This window comes from Acipenser ruthenus, chromosome 27, assembly GCF_902713425.1.
Source record: "Acipenser ruthenus chromosome 27, fAciRut3.2 maternal haplotype, whole genome shotgun sequence".
Taxonomy (NCBI): Eukaryota; Metazoa; Chordata; class Actinopteri; order Acipenseriformes; family Acipenseridae; genus Acipenser; species Acipenser ruthenus.
The window spans coordinates 6,714,559-6,737,606 of record NC_081215.1 but is presented as its reverse complement, the minus strand read 5'-3'; the positions used below and the strand labels follow the sequence as shown (position 1 = coordinate 6,737,606).

General features: G+C 38.8%; 1 protein-coding gene and 1 long non-coding RNA gene across 20 annotated transcripts in view; one reads left to right on the top strand and one right to left on the bottom strand.

The window, feature by feature from the left end:
• Window positions 1-23,048, bottom strand: part of LOC117432073 (rap1 GTPase-activating protein 1-like) — a 165,966-nt gene that overhangs the window by 10,229 nt on the left and 132,689 nt on the right. For 14 of the 19 annotated variants that reach the window (XM_059002078.1, XM_059002081.1, XM_059002076.1 and 11 more), the window contains 10 exons: window positions 22,555-22,684; window positions 19,276-19,431; window positions 18,237-18,308; window positions 17,428-17,514; window positions 16,355-16,495; window positions 13,051-13,182; window positions 10,043-10,120; window positions 6,238-6,347; window positions 5,111-5,224; window positions 1,622-1,751 (listed from right to left, as the gene is read on the bottom strand). In XM_059002078.1, the coding sequence (XP_058858061.1) occupies window positions 1,622-1,751; window positions 5,111-5,224; window positions 6,238-6,347; window positions 10,043-10,120; window positions 13,051-13,182; window positions 16,355-16,495; window positions 17,428-17,514; window positions 18,237-18,308; window positions 19,276-19,431; window positions 22,555-22,684 (1,150 nt within the window). The remainder of the gene's footprint in view (window positions 1-1,621; window positions 1,752-5,110; window positions 5,225-6,237; window positions 6,348-10,042; window positions 10,121-13,050; window positions 13,183-16,354; window positions 16,496-17,427; window positions 17,515-18,236; window positions 18,309-19,275; window positions 19,432-22,554; window positions 22,685-23,048) is intronic. The other 5 variants (XM_059002067.1, XM_059002065.1, XM_059002071.1 and 2 more) reach the window with 5 other exon arrangements.
• On the top strand, window positions 872-17,511 carry LOC131701829 (uncharacterized). Its single transcript, XR_009309046.1, has 4 exons — window positions 872-934; window positions 1,096-1,152; window positions 15,120-15,205; window positions 17,434-17,511. It is a non-coding gene; the product is annotated as an uncharacterized LOC131701829 (long non-coding RNA).

Sequence of the window (23,048 nt, the reverse complement as noted above, 5' to 3'; positions counted from 1 at the left end):
CCTCCAAATGGGCTACCTCAATTGAAAGATAGGTAGACCATTTGGATAGGCAGAAATGCCAGTTCAAAATGGGCTAACCTGTGTATTAAATATAACGTACAGGTTTTAACCCACTAAAGCCCAGGTAGCTCTTCTGGAGAGGCACAAATGACCTGTGTCGACTAAGTGTCTTGACTTTATATTATATTATTATTATACGACAGATAAAACCAAATATACTTAATGAACCAAGTTTATTATACGACCAATACAAACAATTGTACATAACGAAATAACCAGTATCGAGCTATAATTTAATCCTCAGGGAGATCAAAAAGGGGAATGCGGACTCTAAATGCTCTCCCTTCTTCTCAGTACTCTCCCTCTGTTGGGTTGTTCAGGTAGGTTAGGAGCCTGCACTCTCTGTCATAAGAAATACGTTATGACTGCTGCCATAATGCTCTTTCCTATCAGCTGCTTTCTGACTTTTTCTGTGCGCTCAAATAAGACCAGTTTGAAATCAGACTTATTTGTGGACCCTTTTAGAACCAGCACAGCTGTTCTGCCGCTTCATAAATCTCATTTTAATATCACAGACTTCATTTACAAATAAGCCCCACCTACAATTTGCACATGCATATAATTAAGGCTTGACACGCCTTAAAATGCATGGCTAATGAGCGGCGGAGCGCATTGCATGGCTCAGCACATTTTGGCGGTGCTAACAGGGACTTAACTTGCCAAAAGTATCATGATACAATGGGGCAATTTTAATGCCATCGCAAACGCTTGATACGTGACCCCCATTGTCTTTTAAACAAGTTGGATTGAGTGATGCCTTGATCAATCAGAATTAGGTGTCACTCACAGGAAATGACCTAGGCTATAAAAGGGGAAGTCTGGATGTGGGACATTCTCTTGCAGCCAGCCACATGGTGCAACGTGAAGCTTGAAGGTAATAGTTGTTAGCAATCCTTTACTTTTATTTATTTCTTTTTTAACATTAACTGGATGTATGAAGTGTAGCTGTTTTTATTTTGTAGTTCAAGTTTAGCCACTTTGTTTTTAAGACACTGGTTTTGTAGAACCTATTAAAAAGGACTTTTGTCTTTACAGAGAACACCATGGGACAAAATCTTTCACAGACTTGTCCATCTATCCTTTCGGTTTAAGGTTAGTAGCTTGGATTTTCTCATTTGCATGGATATTACTTTTTTGCATGTATTTTGTATTTCACCACCTTTGAATGGTCTAGTTTGTTTTAAATCTGTTGTACACACAACAGGATCCAACATACCTTAGACTACATCTTCTACCTAGGATAGTCTACATAGGGTGAAGCCAAGAATCGCTACTTTTCTATTCTTCCTCAAATAGTTTGCACTCACTGAATCGTGAACCATATTTGTTGGGGGTTGTTTGTCGGGACAAAGTATTTGAGACTACCATGTGCCTGGACAAATGTAAATTTAAATCTGCCTGGGATTACTACATTAATCGTCATGATACTTGGACAAACCTGTTTCCATATTGATATTTGAAGTATTTGTTTTTGTATTGGAGCCATCTGTAGCCTAGCATACCCCTTTCACTTGTGGGTCTGGTGTGTTCTTTGGGAAGGCGTGAGAAAGCAGGTTCTTACCATGCCGGTGTCGTATTCCTCAAGGACTTCGTTCTCCTCCACCACACTGGCGAAGCTGCTAGCGTTGGATGAGGAGCGAGACAGGTCATTGGCCTCGGGGATGGAGGCAGCTCTGCAATACACAGAATAACTACAGACCTGAATTAAAGAGTGAATCACTTCCAGTGTCTTTTCAATGGTTCGTTTGTTCACCTGTCCCTTGTGTTCTCATGGTGTTTGCAATGAGTGATTCCTGTTTCTGTTGTATTGCTCTAACATGGAGATGTATTAGTTTCCCTTATAGCTGACTTTAAGCTTGGTTTGCCTCTGCTGTTTAATGTTAAGTGCCTAGCATTTTTACTCTAGCAGGTTAAGTTAAATTTCCCCTTAAGTGCTTCTTGAGGTCAGACAATCCTGTTAATGCATTTATATTAAAAACTTGGATAAGGAAAACGGTATGTGTTCCCAAGAACTAAATGGTTTTGTTTTTAAACGCAATCCCTGAAAATTAGTTTGCCAGGGATTTTCTGTTCCTCAGAAGCAACATGGCAGACTGCCAGTGAAATTAATTGGATGCATTTAAGACATTTGCAACAGTTTCTGCGTGGCTGTTCTAAAAGTCAGGAAATATTTGTTCAAGCTTTAGCAGTTAATGCCAACCTGAGTTTAGGAACACCTGTTTTGTTGAATGCCTTCATCTGTGTAATGATTTAAACCAGTGTAATCACTTCTGGCTCTCTCAATACATTCCAGTGCAGGCATTTGTTTGTCATACCTTTAATTATTGAACTGAGCATCCCAGGGCCTTAAAAGGTGTTTGCTAGTTTAACTGAATGTAGGTGTTTAATAAAGTAATTAAGGATCTTTGTGTAACAAAGGTAACTAGTGACTAAGCTCCTTACACACTACTTAGATGATGTGTTCTGTTTTAAAGCACCATACCTAAATTTTTGATCAACAAACATTGAAACCATGTGATTGCCATTCCCTTCATTCAAAATCGTGGTCTTGAGAATTCTTGACAAACTTCTTGACTAGAAGTCTATCTATTTGTTTCTTTTGGTATTACTACATATTCTATAATTGTTATAAATGTGTATTGCCTTCCAAACTGTCAGCAACTGTGCGGGTAGTTCGTCTTTTAATTTATGATTTAGCAGTTATATTTATAAAGTAGAGTGGCAATTAAGGGCCTGTTTTAAAGGAATGATCATGCTGGGGAGTGCGTAGTTTGGCAATCAAACTGTTAATTTCTAGTGTATTTGAATCCTGTGGTTATTGGTGTTCTGCAGTAGACTTGTGGAGAGTTTGGAGTGTGAAGGCAGGCCCTGTCTGTTGTCTTGTTGGCTTGTGTGTATTTAAGAAGGTATCCTGTCTGTCTTTCTTCTCGGTGGGAATATGGTCTCTCTGTATAGTTGGTCTTTTAGCTGCCCTGTGTTCAATATCTTCCCTTTTGGTCTTTAGTTTCTGTGTGTTTTTGTTTTGTGGTTAAGGAAGAGATGTTTTTATTGTGTGTAAGATTGTACAGTATATCACCTTCTGCACTAAATATGTTGCTACACCCCCCCCCTCCCAGCTTGATCATTCCTTTAAACATGCCATCATTTCAGTAGGGGGTCAACTATATATACCAGCTTACATCAATATAAATCAATTGGATAATGTGTATCTTAATAATTAATTGAATTCTACAATATTTTGCAGAGACCACAATAATTTGTAGGAATACTGCATGTAACCCTTATTGCACAATTTTGGTGTGGATAAGATATTTATTAAATATGGGCACATTGCAGAAGTAATATTCATACGAGTTGCTTTGTAGTGGAACTGGTATTTTGTAGTGTGCAATCACTATATATTGCTGAAACTAGCAAATTGGTGGCCACTGTATTTGCACAACGCAAATATGATTGTGAGCACTTCAAAACTCCAGTGTCATTACACTTTAATCAACATGAAACCATCAGTTCCAGACCCTGTAGAAACAAAGAAAGAAAGGAAAGGCTCAGCAACTGATAGCACAACTAACAGAGCCCATTTGAAATAAACAAAATACCATTGAACTAAAAAACATTTCCTGCTTGCAGTTCCAACACACACCTCTCCTTGAGCTTTCAACTTGCTCCTAATTACTGTCTTCTGTCTTCACTGTATTCTACCATTCTCTTAAAATTGCAATCTTATTTTCTAACTTCTACTAAATTCTATTCTTTCCTCTGCTTGTGTGACTAGCAGTCCTTGGTGATAATTGACCTATTCACAATTGATTTGATTTATACAGAGAGAAATACATTGCTACTATACAATGAAACCAGCATTATGTAAAAGCTATTTCTCAGCCAGTCCCTGTGGCACAGATTTACAATGTACCCAATCTGAAAGCAGTAATACAATAATTTAGTGTCAGTATTAAAAAGGGACTTAAATACAACCATGTCCTACATTAATGTAAATATGTATTTCAAGATTGCACAATACAAATGCCAACTTCTCAAATACCAATACAATGTTATCAACATGATCACGACTTCAAACAGCACTCACTGATATCAGGTCTGTATCTTACCAAAACACTGCAGGTGAAAGAGCAGCAATCGGAATGACTAATCACAGCAATGTACCACAAAAAGTGTTCTGCTTTTAGTGCTCGCTTACACACACCTCCCCTTAACTTCCTACTTCTTGCTGCTTGCTGTTATTTTTATCTTGATTGCACTCGCTGACATCTATCTTATTTTCTAACTTTATTAAATTCTAATTTCTCTCCTTTGCCTATGTGACCAACAGTCTCTGGTGATCATGGGCCTCATCACAACTATACAAGGGTAATGTATTCAGCATACAAAGCCATGCATGTCCACTTGCCTTAATGGGAATGGAGACCTGTGGTATAAGAATGTGACTTCATCTCATTTCAACATTAAAGACTGTGTAGTCCAGTGGTTAAAGAAAAGGGCTTGTAACCAGGAGGTCCCCGGTTCAAATCCCACCTCAGCCACTGACTCATTGTGTGACCCTGAGCAAGTCACTTAACCTCCTTGTGCTCTATCTTTTGGGTGGGACGTAGTTGTAAGTGACCCTGCAGCTGATGCATAGTTCACACACCCTAGTCTCTGTAAGTCGCCTTGGATAAAGGCGTCTGCTAAATAAATATAATAATAAAAGATGTTCTAGATGAAGAGTCTAGATGTTCGTCAGAAGTTTATTTTAGTATTCCTGCATGTTCTACCATTGAGTGTTTTTATACTGTAGTTGTGGATGGACCGCCCCTGGAATTACTGAAATACGTATTGACGTCCCTTCCCTTCACAGGCCCATTGTCAAGGGTGTGCTTCTCTATTGTCCGGGAATGTGCCAGACAGGTTTTACGCAGGTTGTGGTAATTATACTTCAACACAAAGTACTGCACCATTCTTCTCTGACGGTGACTGTAGAGCTGGGGATAGGCAGTGCTGACTGGTAGGTATTTTAAAAAGCAGGCACAGGTTGCAAGTTTACCAGACTAACCTGTTCTTGGTTGTGGGCATCTCAGGTGAACTCTGATTGGATGAATCTGACTTGGGTTCCTGGGATATGTGACCACTGTCCGTTGTCCTCTGGAAACTTGGGGAACATTCCCTGCTGGGGTCAAACAGGGTCAACCCATCAAATACTCTGGCATAATTGTACACTTCAAGAATGTACAGGTGAATATTTTACATACAATTTTATTACATTTTAAATAACATTTCTAATCTAGCAGTGTGTATCTGTACAGTGTTTCTTCAATAGATTACCACACAATGAAAGTTTGACTTGCATCAGTTTGTTCTAAGGAGTCTAAAAACATGAACTAACAGCAGCCAGGCATAGTTTGAAAATGAGTACTCCTTAGAGGAGGTGAAACCTCATTGTCTCTTGTGGATGGTCCTGCTGTTTCACTGGGTTGCATGAAGTGGATAAAGTGTCTGTTTCTCAGATTCATCTTCCACCATTGCAGTCCATCAATAGCCATCACTGACACAGGCAGTCAATGTGGATGGCTTGATCTCTCGCGACATTCACCTATTTCATCAACTTAGGAGAAGTTCTTTGGGACACTCCTTGAGTGTATTGTCTTTGGGATGACTCAATGGAGCATGTTTCCCCCTTGATTGTCTTTGCTTTGGAAGTTCTTGGTGCAAGCTCTTGGTAACCAGGATTGAAAACCACTGGTCTAACAAGTAATTCTGACAAGGAATTAAATTGGACTAATATTGAGAGATGAGGATAAATATTGAAAATAAATTAAACACTCAGTTAAATTATGTTTGACTCGTAAATAAAGGCTTGGCCAATTTTAAAAGTATTAGTTTTTCACAATTTTAAAGAATACAAATAAAATGTTTCTATTAACACGTTTCTTGATTTGATACACGAATGGCTTAACAGGTATCAACTGAATTCTCAAAGGAGAGTATAAAAGTCAGGGTAAAACACAGAAAATCAGAAGCCCTATGCATAACCCCATTCCAGTGCTGGCTTTCTGGCCACGCTGGTGTATTGCCCAGGCTCTGGCCACGCTGTTGTATTGCCCTGGCTCTCTGGCCACTCTGGTGGATTGCCCTGGCTCTGGCCACGCTGGTAGATTGCTTTAGCTCCCTGACCACACTCACCTCCTCTCCTGCACCTCTTGGATGTTTTCAATCCCGATGGCGCTGCTCCGGCGAGAGCTGAAGGGACCAGATTTCTTTCTAGTTGGACTCTTCCCCGGGATAATCAACGACTGCAAAACACAGCGATAGACGCGTTGGATAGGGGATTGGTATCTGACAAACCTTGATCTACTATCTGCCTACCAAGCAATCTAATTAATTAATCGCAGGTCTGTGTACATGCTCTATAACCTGTGCAGGTTGCCCAAAATGTAACTTTTTTTTGAAGTGGATAATGCTTTGATACTGGTTTTGTTTATCGTAGGTTTGCCCAATGTTGCCAGAAATGGCTGTAGATTGGAGGTTACATTTTGGTCACCCTAAAACAGTACAAAACATTTTAAATTGATAAATATGTTTGTATACTGTAGTCCTCACATGGGATGCATGTTTGTACTGTATACAGCTCTAACAAACAATTACTAGGGGTTCTCGATTCTGGATCCTTTCTTTGCATGATGCATTGTATTGTAATAGAGGCACGTATCGTGATGCAAAACTAAGAATGCAACGGCTCATTGTAGTTCACCAAATGGTTCTTGAATAAGTTTCACAGTTGCTACAAATACACTCTCCTGAACTCCTTTCATTTGTCTTTTAACAATACCATCGAAGTGACCTGTATGCAGGACAATAGGCACATCTGGGTTAATTGATCATTTGATCTTAAGCATCAAGCCCATCAGGGCCAGTGCATGTATTGATGCCTATCGCAGTGACATTGGTGTACAGTTACACCCCTAACCATTGCATCCAGTACAATCATTCACACATGCTGTACTTGTTATAGATAGATGTACATGTCTATACAAAATGGCATGTTCAGCAGTATGTACACCACACTTGATTGGTTGCTTTGGTATTGCGTTAACCGCTGACAAGCAGAAATACTTTCAAAAGTATTTAACTGACTGAGGCAATCGAAGAAAAAGATGGGCAGTTAACATTTCTACTGCAGCAGCGAAGACAGAAAGCTGAGGCAAAACAAACTGTAGCTTTCTTTCTGAATTGGTATTAAATGAAATTCAGACTAGTGTTAACCAGGGTCTGGGAAAACCTATAAACTGTTAACTTGTAAGTCAAGCAGACACGTGTTTTGGCCTAGGCTAAAAAATAAATGTGTTTAGTATTAGAGTATAGCTGGAAGCCAATTGGAGGGAAAATTAACAAACCATTAACTGCAACTGATACTGAGAGATCAGAATTCTGGTATGTCTAACCACTGCTCCTGTGAAGTGGTACTTTTTAATGCGACACTACACCCAGTGTGAATGAGCATGGCATTTAAACACCTAGGATCTGACCCAAGACGTGCTCTTGGTTTATATTGTACATCTTCTTTACAAATACAACCCTTATCGGGTATTTAACACTGGTTTGAATGGCAAGCAGATATTTTTGTATTATGTTCAAAAATCAGACTGGGTGCCGTAACAAATACCAGCACACTGAAAGCTGAATCATCCACACAGATCAAAAATATAAGGTCAAAACTTAAGGCAAATAGACCAGTTTCGGCTAGTACCCAAAATGTTTGATAATGTCTTAAATTTACTTTATTTCAGATTTCAGCTAGATTAATAGCCATTAACTTAGTTGCTTATATAAATATATACAGTAAGAGACTGCCTCATGCATAGTTCCTTAGACTAAGTTTCTACAGCTTACAGACCTTGCAGCAGCATGACTTGTTCCCTAAATAAAGTGAGTCATCCCTGTTGCCCCAGTGTGAGATGCTATCCCCCACTCAAAGCAGCACACATACACTATTTCATTCACACCTTGGATCCTACACAGGTACACTGGTGGCATGCAAAACAGATCTACAGTACATGGATGGCCAGGGGCTGGTAAAGGAATCATGTATTTTCCAGTAGAAGACTACAGTACACTGCACTGATAGGTTGACATATTTATAAGCTTAATGATTTAGGGTGCTGGACTGGGTACAAGGCAGTGAGCTACTGCAACTGGGAATCTGGTTTAAAAGGTATAGGAAGACCTGACTAGGGGGTACGGATGGTACCATAATGCCATACCATACATTTAATCTTCCAAAACATAAAATTAACCTCAAACAGCCAGTTTAAGAGCTTCTACAAACTGCACAGCTTGGTAGTGTCTTGCTAGTTTTGTGTTTGGTGTCTTGTACAAAAACTGTTCCAAGACTTGCTGATTTTAAGTCCTTAAATGAACAGAATCTTTAATCCAATTTCTGTGTAATTACTTTTGTGTGCACTTTTTTAATTTGACCATATGCCACCCTTCTGATTTCTTTTGCTCTGGTATTGAGTTCATATTTAGTTTGTTACAGTGGTCTCCTAACTCTCTCTCTGTACGGTTCACTGCTGGTTCTAGAATGCTAACTGGCCCGTCTCGGATTCCAGAAGGTGGCTGCTAGTAGAATATATAAGAAATGACAGAGGTCTAGAGATTTAGTTTCCAGCATTGTGCTGAAAGGCTGTCTAACCTGGAATAATTATTACCAGTCCTAGACTCTATCCTTCACACCTTTGTCTATTGTTAAGTCCCTTATAGTGGAGTCTGTCCATTGGATTTTTAGACGGTTCACAATTGTATGAAATTCTACCCTGAAGGAAAAGCGTGGGAATTTAATTGATGCTCATTTCAATGGCAATTTTATGTTTTTCATATATTTTCTTAATTCAAATGTTCCTATCTATATATCCTGTAAATACATGGTAGTTATTTTGGATGCAGCCTCTGCAGTTTAACAATCGTCGATTTTATACAGACTGTGCACGCATGTTTTTTTTTGTATTGTACTTCAATAACTCCAGCCCCTCTCCATGTAGATACTGATATGCTTTTTTTAAAAAAATAAATAAAAATAGTTTCTACAAGCATATGCTTCTAATTCAACCAAACTAGAATAGCATGCAAAAATCTTAAGAGCAGACCTAGAAAAGCATTCCTGTTAGGGGGCCGTCGTAAATATGTTCTTAGTATTAAAATGCATTTGTGCATTTAATTTGATAAACCAGTTACATTTAAAGATTTATCAAATGTATAAATCTTTTTTTTTTTTTTTAATATGAGCTAAATTCTCAAAGGGAATCATTTTTATTATGTAATTGCCCTATTTCCCCACAAGAGGGAGATACTGATCTATCATAACTGTCCTGAATGCAGACAAGCATCTACATGCGTGAGAAGCTGTATGTGTGAATTAATTTCTCTTTTTTTTCTGTACACATCCAGTTATGTGCATTTTTTTTTTACCTAAGTATCGATATTGTGATCTCTGACATGCACATGAGTCTGTACATAGGGTGTATCTAGCTCTAAAACTCCTATTAAGGACATTTCTCTATCCTTGAGAATTCCCAGTGTTGAAGGTTTTAGAAAATAGGTCAAGATTACATTTTGCACGAGTTCTGAATTGCTTAGGCTAACGCAAGCTATACAGTCGGTAGCGTGTGCATTTATTACTACATACTGTGCAATATAGGTCAAGAACAAGCAGCAAGTTATTGGCTTGTCATATTCTGATGTTAAGGATAATTATTATTATTTATTTCTTAGCAGACGCCCTTATCCAGGACGACTTACAGTCTAATATAAGTATGTAATAGGTTTTGAGTGTGTGGGGTATTTTCCCTGTAACAGACTAGTGTAAGAATTCTACAGAGCTTGAGTGTGGTGTTTCAGACAGGAATGATGCTTTTCTCGGCTTGCTTTGAACCAAACATGCAGAGACAGATGCATGCAGGAGCAGGTGCAGAAGGGAGAATTAGACAAGAACCTCTTCTATAGTTCCTATGCCAATGGCACTGCCGCGGCGTCCATATTTACTGGGGCTTTTCCCTGGCACAAGCAATGACTGAGTCCGACAGGAGGAGAAGAAAAGACACCATGAGATTTCATGCAGCAGGTAGCTTTTGTTTTTAAAATCTTCTAGAGGGGCACAAAAACCACACAAGCTATGAAATGAGGAGACACAGAGTAGAAAGACCGCTGGTTGGAGAGAGAGGGAGAGAGAAAGTGCAGCTCTGTTTTAAAACAAATGGACACATTAATGAACAAACAAGGGTTACCAACAACACACAGTAGAATTGTCAAAACTAGGACCCGAAATATCACAACACAAGCTTCTGTAGTTTAAGATGGTAGTACACTCATTTCCTTGGTGATCTCCCTTGGTAACCAGGAGAGAGACTTGCTTACCCAGGCTTTTATTATATACCCACCTATTGCCTTTGCCACCAATACCCACTTGCCATACCAAACAGGCAAACAGAAAACTGTAGGCAATAGTTTTCCACAGAATTTGGCACTTTTTTATTTGTATTTTTTTCATTATTGAATAAAATAAGCAATGGCTTTAAGTCTACCTTTTCCTTCCCGTTTGAAGTTGTAATGACCAAGGCATTTTCTTTCTTTATCATAATAATCTCACATGTCCATAACACTATGGGTCCTACTGAAGGAAGCACAAGGGCCATAAAAACAATGCATTTTGCAAAGGAATGAGACAATTTCCAATGGTAGAACACCAAGAAACGGCATAGTTACAGGTAGGAGCAGCTACAGAACTGTTCCCTGAAATAACCCAGGGGATGGGAACCTGGGGTTTAATAGATCAATGAGCTTGATTATTTGCACATGGTGTAATAGATCAATGAGCTTGATGATTTGCGATTGCACATGGTTTCATTCACCATTGCACTTGCTCCATGTGACCCTCTAACTTCCTCTGCTGTGGGTACTGTCATGGTTCTGCCCTTCTGGGAAGTGATGCACCCCAGCATTAAACTGCAGTGCCCACTCAAGCTACAGCACCATCTTCTGGTTCGGAGGTCCCTTTGCATATTCCATCCAGGATTCATTCAGTACTACTGATATTTCAACCAATCCAGCTGCTATTTGCCTCTTGCATTCTCTCCAAAGAGTGCACATCTGTGCTCTAACATTCACATGGCCAGTGATGCAAAGGCTGAAAAAAAAAATGTTCTCTGAATTTAGCACCTCTAACATGGAAGATATTAATGGAGGCTTGTCTAAATGTAATTTTTTCCTTATTGCTGACTGCATTTAATGATGAGGCTATGGAAGAACCAATGCAGAACACTTCTTGGATTGATTTTTATACTGTCCATTTATACTATACCCTTTTTGTACGGAGTTCATCACTCCAGGTTAGGAGATCAAGATTAGCTGTAATGTAGTTTCTTTGGATATGGTGAACTCCACATGCCTGTTTCCCCTCCCTTCTCTCACAATCCCTTATCTACCTTTTTACTCTATCTGTTGAAATTCTGGACAACCATTTTACAGGATACCCGGTGTTACAAAAACGATGGATTTTTGGTTAAGACCAGTTTCATGGGAGCTGCTTTGTGTGGTATAGCATCTTCTGTGGAAAAACCAGCAGCAAAAATCGGGCTTAACCAGTCGGTCAAATATAATTCTGGGAAACAAAACACACAATAGCTAAATAAGGGACTTGTGAATGTTGCCTGATCATTTAAGATGTTTTTAAATCCATCTGAAATACTTGCATGTCCAAATGCTGTATGCAGCAGTAATATGTTTAATCTGATGCATTGGAGACTTTTTAAGGGACTTCATGGCAAGTTAGATGCAAATGGACAATTTCATCTGCTCTCTCAGACCCTGATCAGCACTAATCTTCCACTACTGAGCCTGGTACGGGAGTCCTAGATTTGAGATAATCAATCAGGGTCTCGGACCAGGCGTTATGCTACCTCCAAATTGTACAAATTGTTCACAGTTTTCTGTTGCCACATTATGACCATCCATCCAACCTCTTCACAACAGATTTCATATAAGTCGGTCTTAGATGCACACTTAACACTAGAAATACTCCTTGCCTCAAAGAAGGTTTGTAGGGCTGGTTCTGGCTGTTTCCTTGAATTATGCAGCCGCGGTGCACCAGTGAGCCTTTACCCCTTATTTATACCAGGTTCCCATTGATAGCCTCAGCTTGGGGGCAAGCCATTGTTTGCCAGACCTTGCTTCCAATACTTTCCACACTGCAGTTCAATACTGGCCACTTGTTCTTCTACAATAAACATTTAAACCTTTGCAAGCACGTTGCAAGGGTAGCTGAATAAGCATGTAGCGGAATAAGGTTTGTCAAAAGGAGTAAAACTCAAATGCATAGGTTTTGTAAAAAGATCTTTTGCCCTGTAAATTTGTGACCGCCACAAAGTTCTTAAACGTCGGTGGCCTGGGCTGGTTATGATTTAGATTAGTTAATCCTAGTTTTTCTGTTTTTGGCTTTTAAATGTTAAATATATTGGTAATTGCAGACACCATTGTTATCTCCCAGTTTTCATGGTTAGAAGACATTGAAATACCTCTGGTAAATTTGAGCTAAAATAAAGAACCTTGTTATATCTTTGAACCACCATGAAAATCACTATAGCTAAAATACAAATTATGTAGAAGGACCCTTTTTAAAATGTAGTTTAACTATGGGAATGTCCCTATTTGTAAATATTTTCGAAATTACTACACCAAGTGCTGCTAACCATTACTGACTTTAAAAAAAAATAAACAGTATATAGTTTGTAATTGGGTTGAACATAGACTTTGAAAACATGTTGTATTCTACTTGTGTGAAAACACTAAATGGAGCTGTTGGTTCCTATGCCTTCCTTAAACAGCCCTACCTTACTGGTTCATCTGGGGATGCCTGTGTCTCTTGTATTCAAGGGGAGCTAACACCCTCCCGTACACTGACTGAGATCAGCAGCTGCCTCTTTGAAAACCAAAATGGTTACTTACTATCCCGGGGGTTTTGGGGGTCTCTGGTGCACTGTGGGTAAAGCTCCCGCTGTGACTAGTGCAGACTGTGTTTTGCTTCTTGTTACTGAGGCCCATGGCGTCCATTGACTGGCTTCTACTGCGGATCACCCGCTACAGAGAGAGACGTAAAAAGAGATTGAGCTCCAGTACAGCACTGACACTTAGGAGGGTGTGGGGGGGGGGGGGGGGTCACGAGGTCTAATCCCACCACTGACTAGATTATATAAAGGGGTAATAACCAAAGCTTTAAAGACATTTTCTTCCCTTTCATTAGAATAACCACATTCTGCTCCTATTTTACTGTCGTCTTTTCCAGATTTATATTGTCCTTCTGACACATCAGTGCTGTAAGTTAGGCTTCCTCTCCCCCATTCAATTCCTTCCTGTGTTCGAGATAATAGAACCCCATCTTGTGGAAGGTACTGTAGGTTCCATGGGCAGCACATGACAGGGGAATTTACAGAGCCAGATTTTTAGAAGTGAGGTGTTTCAGACGAGTGTACGTACTGTTTTTGTGGAAGAGTAGTTTTCCTAAAATAAAAATAAACGTTCTTGTAGATCTTCGAAGTATTTAAATGTCTACACCAATAGTGTATTTTTTATCTCCTTTTTCTTTTACGGCTTATACCGAACTGTCATAATGTCATTATAATGAAGAGCACCAATGCATGATAGCCTTACATTAACCATACTGTTTTATTTTACCTCCGTCAAATGTAACATTAAAAGGGACTTGTTTTAAACCTGCTCTGCATTAGATCCAAAGTTGCTGCCAGTATTTACATTCTTGGTTACAATATTAAACTTGAACAGATTCTTGCCTAACTCTTTGCAGTGCCAAACACATCTTGCTTCTTTCCAGTACACTTTGTTGTGCCAGAGGTCACAGTTAAAGCACTATGTTGAATTAAAACCTACAGCCACCTAAAGATCGTGCAAAATACCTAACTTGATATGATTTTTAATTTGGATATTGCTGATTTGACAAGATGGTGGATTGCTTCTAAAGTTACTTCTAAAAGGGAGATTTTTCTGTTTGTCGGTACTTTACAGATCAACTGTAATAATTATTTGAACTAGTAGGACTTAAACATAGAAGTATTGTACTTTTAAATATGAGATGAGCCAGTCACTGAACTGTAAATTTACAAAATACATATCTCTAACTGAAACATTTTTATGAATACATATCCTTTGTAAATTTACAATGCCTTCCTTTGATTTAACTTCTAAATGCTGGAGCAGAGCATTATTTTAATCTGTTCTGAAACGGGTTGCTATTCCAAAGGTTTCTATGAAAGCATGTGACCCTTATAACAGTGAACGACAACCTTCAGAGGCTTTACATTAGTATACACATCCATTTCAAACACTCTAAAGACTGGAAAAACACAACTCAACAGTAACGGATTCGTAAGTGTTCTGCTAATGACAGGCAATGCAATTCAAGGCCAGGGTCATTGCATCTTTCAAGCCAAAACTAACCTTTTTAAAAAATGTATGCATAAAGCATTTCACCATTCATCTTTGGTCTACATTAGAGTGGTTTAAGCACTGGGCTGCAGTGTGGAATATGATGGGTTCTTGAATTCCTACCTTTTTATTTTTTTAGGTGTGTGAAAAGCACCACTGATTTTACATTGCAGGCATTGCATATTACTGGAGGAATCCTGGCATAAAATACTCCATTGTTACGAAACAACCAAAAAACAGCCTCGAACACTCCAGTTTCTTAGCCCTTCTGCAGTCTACAATAGCTTCATGCTAGGATGACTAGGTGAGATTACCAATTGCTTTACAATGATGCTACCTGGTCTTCCATACCGAACTGCTCTTGGTTGGTGTACAAGCTGTATTATGAGTGCAGTGTTCTGAGAATTGCTACTTAAAGTGCTTTTTTGGTTTGGATTGGTATGGTAATCTATCCACTCCTTATGCACGATGAAGTTTCATCACCTATTCGTTTCCTTGCTTCTGCACATTTCTATGTTTTTTGGCACGGCTTTTGTTGCTTCAAACAGAAAATGCTTGTTTTTTTGTCGTCGCAGATCCAGAACACATGACTCTTGAGAGCTGTATCCACTACTTTAATGCATGATGAAAACGCCCCATTGTCTGCAGTGCTGTCAGCAAGGTAAGACAATGCCTTGGCTTTCACAGATCCCCACTGTCGAGTCAAAGTGAGATCCCTTGAACAGACCTGTCTCGATTCCTGCCCCGGAGACCCTGCTGGATGGGGCTCCTCCCTTTTAATTCTTTCCGATTGGCTGCCTTGCAGACGCCTCTCTTCACCATTCTACTTGATTGGTTAGCTTGCAGAATCCTGCCCTTCCTCCCTCCTTTTTGTAACTGGTTACATTAAAGCCCCTCCCTTCTATTTTCTGGTTGGTTATATTTCAGAAGTCCCTCTTCATATTCTTTCTGATTGGTTACCTTGCTGAAGCCCCACCCCTCACAATTCATTACCTTAAAGAAACATCATTATCCTTTCTTATTCGTTATTTTGCAGAAACACACCCTCCCACATACTGTTCTATCTGATTTTGAGGTGTTGCAGTCACGTGACCCCAGCAGGATACGCTGCCATACTGGTGGTCAAAACAACCATGGCAGCTAATGCAAAAACGGTATCTTCCGCACCAAAATGTAATGTATTTGCATCCACAGAGCACACTTCTCGCCTCCAGTCACAGGAATTAGAAATATATAATGATAAGTGCCAGATACTTAGAATTTGTGACCCCTACTGTGCACCCCAGGTGCTTTTTATTACCCTGAAAGACAGCAATAAACTTTTTTTCCCCTTTTTAAGAAAACTTAACTTGCATGTTACCAATTAAGAAATATGCATTTTAGTTTGTTTAAAAATGGTACTAATATGAATTATATACAGTATTTCTATGTGTGTGTAAATGTTTTAACATCTTTGGTTAAATGCTCACAATTAAAACAATGTATAGAGTATCATAACTTTGTATGGCATTTTACAAAAATAAGCTTGTTCCCAGTAACTGGAATTTGTAGACTTTTTGTTGCTGTAATTCAGAGTGACAGCTAAATGGTGCCCGTCCACTTCAGAAGCCCCACCCCCATTCTGTTTGACTTGGTTACCTTTGATTTTTTTTAAGTATCTGTCCTCCTCTTACCATCTGGATACCTTGAATCTCCTCCTACTGGTCTTTCCGATTTTTGGTTGGTTTGAAGAATCTCCCAAACCCTCCAATTCGTTCCTATTGGTTGCCTTAAAGAAGCTCTCGCCTCCCTATTCTTTCCTATTGGTTACCTTGAAGGACTCAAAGAAGCCCCCTCCCCCTGCTGCCCCGTTCTCCATCTTGTCGTCGTCTCCCCCGATGCCCATCATTGACTGACTGTTGATGTGCATTTCTTCATATAGGGTCTCAAGAAGGGCGGTCCGCGTGCGCTCCTGCAACATGAGCAGCCTCTTGATCCACTTGTTATCATTCAATCAACCATTCCTACTGCTAACTAATCTATTAGCAATACAATACACACTAACATACTCCAACTGTATTCATTTGAACTGACACTTAACTAGTATGTCATGTTGTTTTTTGTTTTACAATGACTTTTTGGTATATACAAGATGAGGCAAATTACCATAGGCTACCAAATCCTTGGTACCTGTACTGCTATTACAATTTTATCTTAATTTCTTTACCTTGTTTCTCTGTACCTTTTTGATGAATGTTTAATTAAATAGCTTAAGTCACAGATGGATTCCACTTTCTAATATACCTACTAGAAGCTGATGGTACTTTAAGACATTTAAATAAAAAGCTTACATTTATACTAACACATTAAATGCACTTAAATTACAACATTTTATTTTTGTACAAAAAGGATCTTGATCACTTGATTTGGAACACAGGCAGTATTTATAACTACAAATAAGGATGTTTTAATGTTTAGATGATACACTTTATCAAATATGCATGTCAATTTGAAGAAGTTGATTTTAGTGTTTTATGCAGTAGTAACTATACATTGAGGTCGCGTGTGTAGATTTTTTTTTATAGTCTATTCCATATATAGTGTTGTACAGTCTTATACACATCAATATTGTAGTAATTGATATTGAATTATATTGGCGTTCCTCTTGTTATGGGTTATTTGTGTGGTTATGAATACCACCTAGCTACAATGCACTGAATATATCTTAACATTTTTGGAGGCTGGGAAAACCAGAAATGTGCTGCTGATGATGACTGTATTTTGCTCCAGCAATGTTACGAGAATGGTACAGTCTTCAGCAGTGCTGGGGTTTGGAAGTTCATTGCTTGGTAACTGTGTATTGAATCCTCTCCTTGTCATGTCACTGACCCCACCCCCTCTCACCTCCAGCTTGGCAAACTTCTCCGCTTTGTAGCAGGCGTACTCTGCGTTGATGAGCTTCGTCAGCAAGAACTCGTGGAATTCTGGTCCCTGAAGGCAAAGCAAGTGTTAATGACAGCATATCTATTTTCAATTCCACATGCAAACACATTTACTGAGCATCATATGTAGAACACTGATGAACTATGCTCGTAGAGTCTTGTGGATCTTGCGTTAACCAAGAGAACACGCTTGTGAGGTATTCCAGTTGGGTAAATTCCATAAAGGTCAGTTATTAAAAACACCTTGGAATTTCCTACAGGATTTAAGGTTTCATTGTATCTCTAACTTGTGGCATATGGCTTAATGATGGCTCAATGATTATAAGGCCAACACATCCCTTTCCTCTTGTTTTCTTCATGGAAAGCATTAGTTCACCAAAGATAACTGGAGATAATGTGCTGTCACTGAGAGAAGGTGTTCTGCATGGTGCTGCAGGAATGGGTCATCCATTTGGAACTGGCATCAGAACAGAAGACAACTTTGAACATGCATTACGTATCTATGTGTGAGTAATGTGTCCTGTTACATGCTATTGTAATACAACATGTGTATTTGTGGTTTATCATCTGGAGGTTTTAGATTCTTAAAGTATTCACGTTTTCCTGTTCTAACCTGAACGGATCCCTTTTTAGATACATGCGCTACTTGGTTTTGGTTCCACATGAAAGATCACCTAAGGGACTGAGTAATGTCTCAATAGAGGGAGGTCTGCAGACAGAGGGGGTTCACTGCATTTCACCTTATCGAGGGCACTGGACATCTTACTGTACCTTTTTGAAAATGGCTGGGTTCGGTAATGCAGGTCCAAAGAAAGGCACATCATCTCGGGCGGTTACAGACACCTATGGAAGAAAACATCCATATTATATTACAACAGAATTACTGTCATAGTCTTTGTTTCTTTCTTTCATAGTCTTTGTTTAATGACACCATATCATGTCATTAAACAAGGTCTCTAAGCAGTCACAAGCCTCCGGGTGTTGTCTTGTGTATCCCGTGGTAAGGCATGACTGGTTTTTAAATGCACTACACCAGGGCTGTCCAGAGGATGGCTCTAGAGCTCCACAATACAGTTCTTTTGAAGTATCCCATTTAGAGATTTTACTGGGTTTGAAAAGACTGCAAGGGCAGTCTGTAGTCTTGGGTAAAAGCAAGTTCAGTCAACATGCAGGTACTGCTGTTGTGCTTTAAACGTGCTGCATGTTTTTATGAGCATGACATTACTGAATCAGTGTCTGTGTGTATCTACTACTATTAAGTCAGCTTTTCAGAAAATGTACCTTTTTTTCATTGTTTGCATGGCTCGGGAACAACTCCCCAGGTAATCGGAATAGCTCTTTTAATTACACAGGTTTGGACGGCTTTGGACCATACGTTTTGGTAGTGTGTCTCGTGGGTCCTCCATTGGCCTTGATTTACTGTAGATATTCTCTATGGCCAAATTATGATGGCCAAATCTCCCTTATCTTCCTTGAACGCATCTTTCTGACAGTTTAATTATATTTAGGTGATAAATCATGTGGATATTTTGTTGAAACACAGATGTCAAGAATAAAGGGTGCTACAACCAAATACAGGTTTTATATCTGCATTGTTTTTTAGTATGCTCCCAGAAGGCCTTCATCACCTGAAATCGTCTCTAGCTATATTGAATTGCTAAGTACATTAGATAGAAAATCTGACTGGCTTAAACAAAACCTGTCACTTTTGAGTGTGCTTGAGGTGCATGGTTGACAAGTACTGATATTTATCAGATACAGTCTCCAGCATGCCATGGCACCAGTCTGGGGGCTCATCACCTGAGATTACCTTATAGAGCGTGTTCTCGGAGCAGGGGTTCACCACCTGTACCACGATGTAGGCATGCAGGAAGTTGGACGCGATCATGTCTGGCACGAACGGTGTGCTCTCATCCTGGAACACTATGGCCACAATGTCATTTCCTATGTGCCTCTTCCTCTGGAGCTATAGAGATAAAGCAGTGTTAGAGCCCCTTCAGGAACCCAAATGGTGCATATTATTCAGTTTACCTGTTTCTGTAATCCCGTGTGCCTTCTAATAAATAAAAATCGCCTTTACTACAGAATAATTAGTCCTGGATAGGGTGTCTCAATTATTGTATATTGTTTGGGTGAAAGGACTTGTATGAACTTACTAGAAATCACAAAAATGAAGATCTGACTCAGGAACTGCTTTGAAAAAAAGTGAGCATTAGAATTGTGTGTGCTCTCTGCACAGGGTGACATCTGTACAAAGCACAAGATGAAATCTGACAAATCTGTAACCGTGATCGGATGACTATCTTGTATGCAATTTTATATTCCACTAATTTGCAATTGAGTAGCATGTATGTAATTTAATGTGGCAGGAAACTGTTTTTAATACAAGTCTCACCAGACACAAGCTGGATTTATTTGCTATCTGAATGTAAATAAATAAGGGATCAATTTATGAAGACAATGTTACTTCTGCTGAAGCTTAACAGCTTACTGAGCTCGATATGAATCTAGTATGCAATTACCAATGTGTTTTCATCCGGGTGTGACAGCTATTCATAGTCCAGGTGTTGGTGTTCACTATTGACTTTGTTAGATATCAATCTTTATGAAATGATGAACAGAACTTGGATAATATCCTTGTACATCAATAAAAACATATTGCAGCCTCCAATAAACTGCAGGGACCAAGTCCTCCAACTCACCTACTGCCTAATTTACCAATCCACTGGTAAATATACTACGGTACTCGGGCAAATATGTCATTTTTATGGAAATAATTGATGACTTGGAAATGAGAAATAATTTATAGTAGCATCTTTCATATAGAGGGGAAAAACCTCCAATTGAAATCGCACTGGTTACTGTACACATTTCTGTGATCTGAGAGTGCTGGATTAGCTATTTAAATAATGAAATGCTGGGTGAATGCCCAATGAAAGGGTTTAACGTCGATCTAGCTACAGTTCTTAAACTGGGGCGCAATACAAAATACAGTCCAGTTGTTTAAATGTAATCTAATATTTTATTTCCTAAAGTGATTGTAAGTGGGGTAGATATCAGTTGTATGACTGTTTTTTAAATTAGGGCTGTCAAGCGATTAAATATTAATTGCGATTAATCTTGATTACAAAATTAATCTTGGTTTTAATCACATATTTAATTTATAATTACTGCATCCCCCATTTAAGTATTTAATTACTGATTATTATTATTATTATTATTATTATTATTATTATTATTATTATTATCAGTATTATTATCAGTATTATCATTCATTCAAAAAACAACCCAGCATAAAAACCCTGTTTAACCATTTCTGGATTCTTTTTATAGTTTTATATTTTATTTACAATCCAGCATTGTTGTTAAATTGTTTTGAACCAATTGCTAAATCACAATGGAGTCAGTTTACTCGCCTTACTGCATTTACAATTATCAGTTTCCTTTACCCAGACATTTCATTGCTGTTTTAAATAATCTTATTAATAACTTGAAATTGCCTAAAAAAACAAAACATTCACTAAGTAACGGTTATATTGTCCATAATTGTAAATAATATTGTTTAAAAATAAATGTGGTTATTGAAATAAAACAAAGCTACAATGTTAGCTGGTCTGCAGTCGGTAGCTATCCAACCGCACTGGTTATACTTCTAGTATCGTATGAATTTCTAAGAGTACTCTGTTGAAACTGACAGTTTAATTTGTTGCGTTGATGGCTGTAGCAGAAAAACTACTAGAGTGTATTTTGAGAAGTGAAAGCATGTTTAGCATGCAGGTGGTACAGCAGACTAGATGCACTGCTGTGATACTGGAACTCACTTTGACAGTAGATACAAGTAACCCTCTTTCTATCCAATGAACAGTCAAAATTTTAAAAAAATTAACGTCCTTCTGTTTCGAGTGCTTTGCTAAATAATACAGTTCCGTGAGCGACAGACTGACTAATTTTATATTCAGACTATATACTCCTTCAATTGCGTTCTGATGGGTTAACGTGGAGAAACACACACTGAGAACAGAGGCGTTCTGCTGGGTTAATGTGGAGAAACACACACTGAACAGAGGCGTTCTGATGGGTTAATGTGGAGAAACAAGAGGGGGATATTGGTATCACAGACTGGAGAAAAGGAGGAGGCAACTGACAATCCATCTGAGTGTAAAATGACTTGCAAATCAGTTACTGATTAAGCTGCTAACAAATGTATCTGTTCTTCAGGGGTAGGGGATGAGAATATGGAGTCAAAAATGAGAGTGCTTTGTTTGCTACCTTTTTTATTTATTTTACTTTTATTGCTGCAATTGTCAGGGACAGACTATTTTCAAATGGTGTTTTACTGGAGCTAATATCTGAGAGACCTTGTAAGGACAGTGTGGCATTCTCTGTACTGCCTGCCCACACAACCTGGACCTGATTCACAACTTAAAGGTGTACATGTACTGGTATTGTAAATAAACACATTGACAAGGGGACCAATTATAATGCTGCTAATGCCAGTAAGAAGTATATTTTAAAACCTGTAACCTTTTCCGTTCCTATGATAAGAGGGCTCATCGTTTCTGTCTCCCCGAAATATACCATATTGTCAAACAAGTTGTAAGGGTGTGAATAGTGTAGTCTTTAAACGGACAATGTCCACAGGGGGTCCTGTTTTGATCTTGTTGGGAAGATGAATTCTAGTGAGATGTCGTAGCCATAAAGTTGGGGTTTACAATTCTGATGCCCAAGGTAACAACAATGGCTTGTCTGAGGATTATTTTCCAGCGATCTACTTAAGTATAACCCTTACAAATGCATAAAACGCACATAGAAATCATCTCCCTTGTAATTTTCTGTTTTAAATGTGTAAAAAATCTGGATTTGACAGCACTGTTTTTTAATTAGATTTCTGAATCTGTATGGTACAGTTATCATAGATTATATAAGAGTTTGGTGTTGTGTTTGTAAAATGCTGCAACAAGGATTTTAATGGAACAATGTCAAAGTGGCACTTTTACACAAGCACAGCAGAAACACAAGTCCTATTTACGAGGCAGTGAAAATGTTAAGCAGTAGTTCTGTATTCAGACAGGACGGGGAGGCAGGCTACCTGCTGTGTGTCACCCTCGGTGTACGGCAGCTTGGTGGACACGTGGAACATGATCTCCTTGTTTCTGAAGTTGTAGTACACCGACTCTGTGCCAGTCTGCCCATGTGCCACGTCCAGACCCCCACGGAAACTAGAACAAAAATCAGCAGGTACCTTCAATCAAAACTGGTCAAACAGCAGGTACCCGAAATACAGCAAATGGCATTCAGACAGTCACCCACAGCTTTAAAAGCAGGCACCCCAAATCTAGCAAGCATCCTGCAGACAGTCGCTCACAGCTAAGAAATTAATAATAATAATAATAATAATAATAATAATAAAGTGCTTAAACAAAGATTTAATAAAACAATGTTAAGTTTCTACTGTCCCCCCCTCCCCATTGTCGAGAGGCATTGTCAGGCAACACCGGTATGGAATTTCAATGTGTGTATACAGTACAGGGTATAAACATTTCACAAGCAATTCACTATATGAAAACATTATTACAGAACATG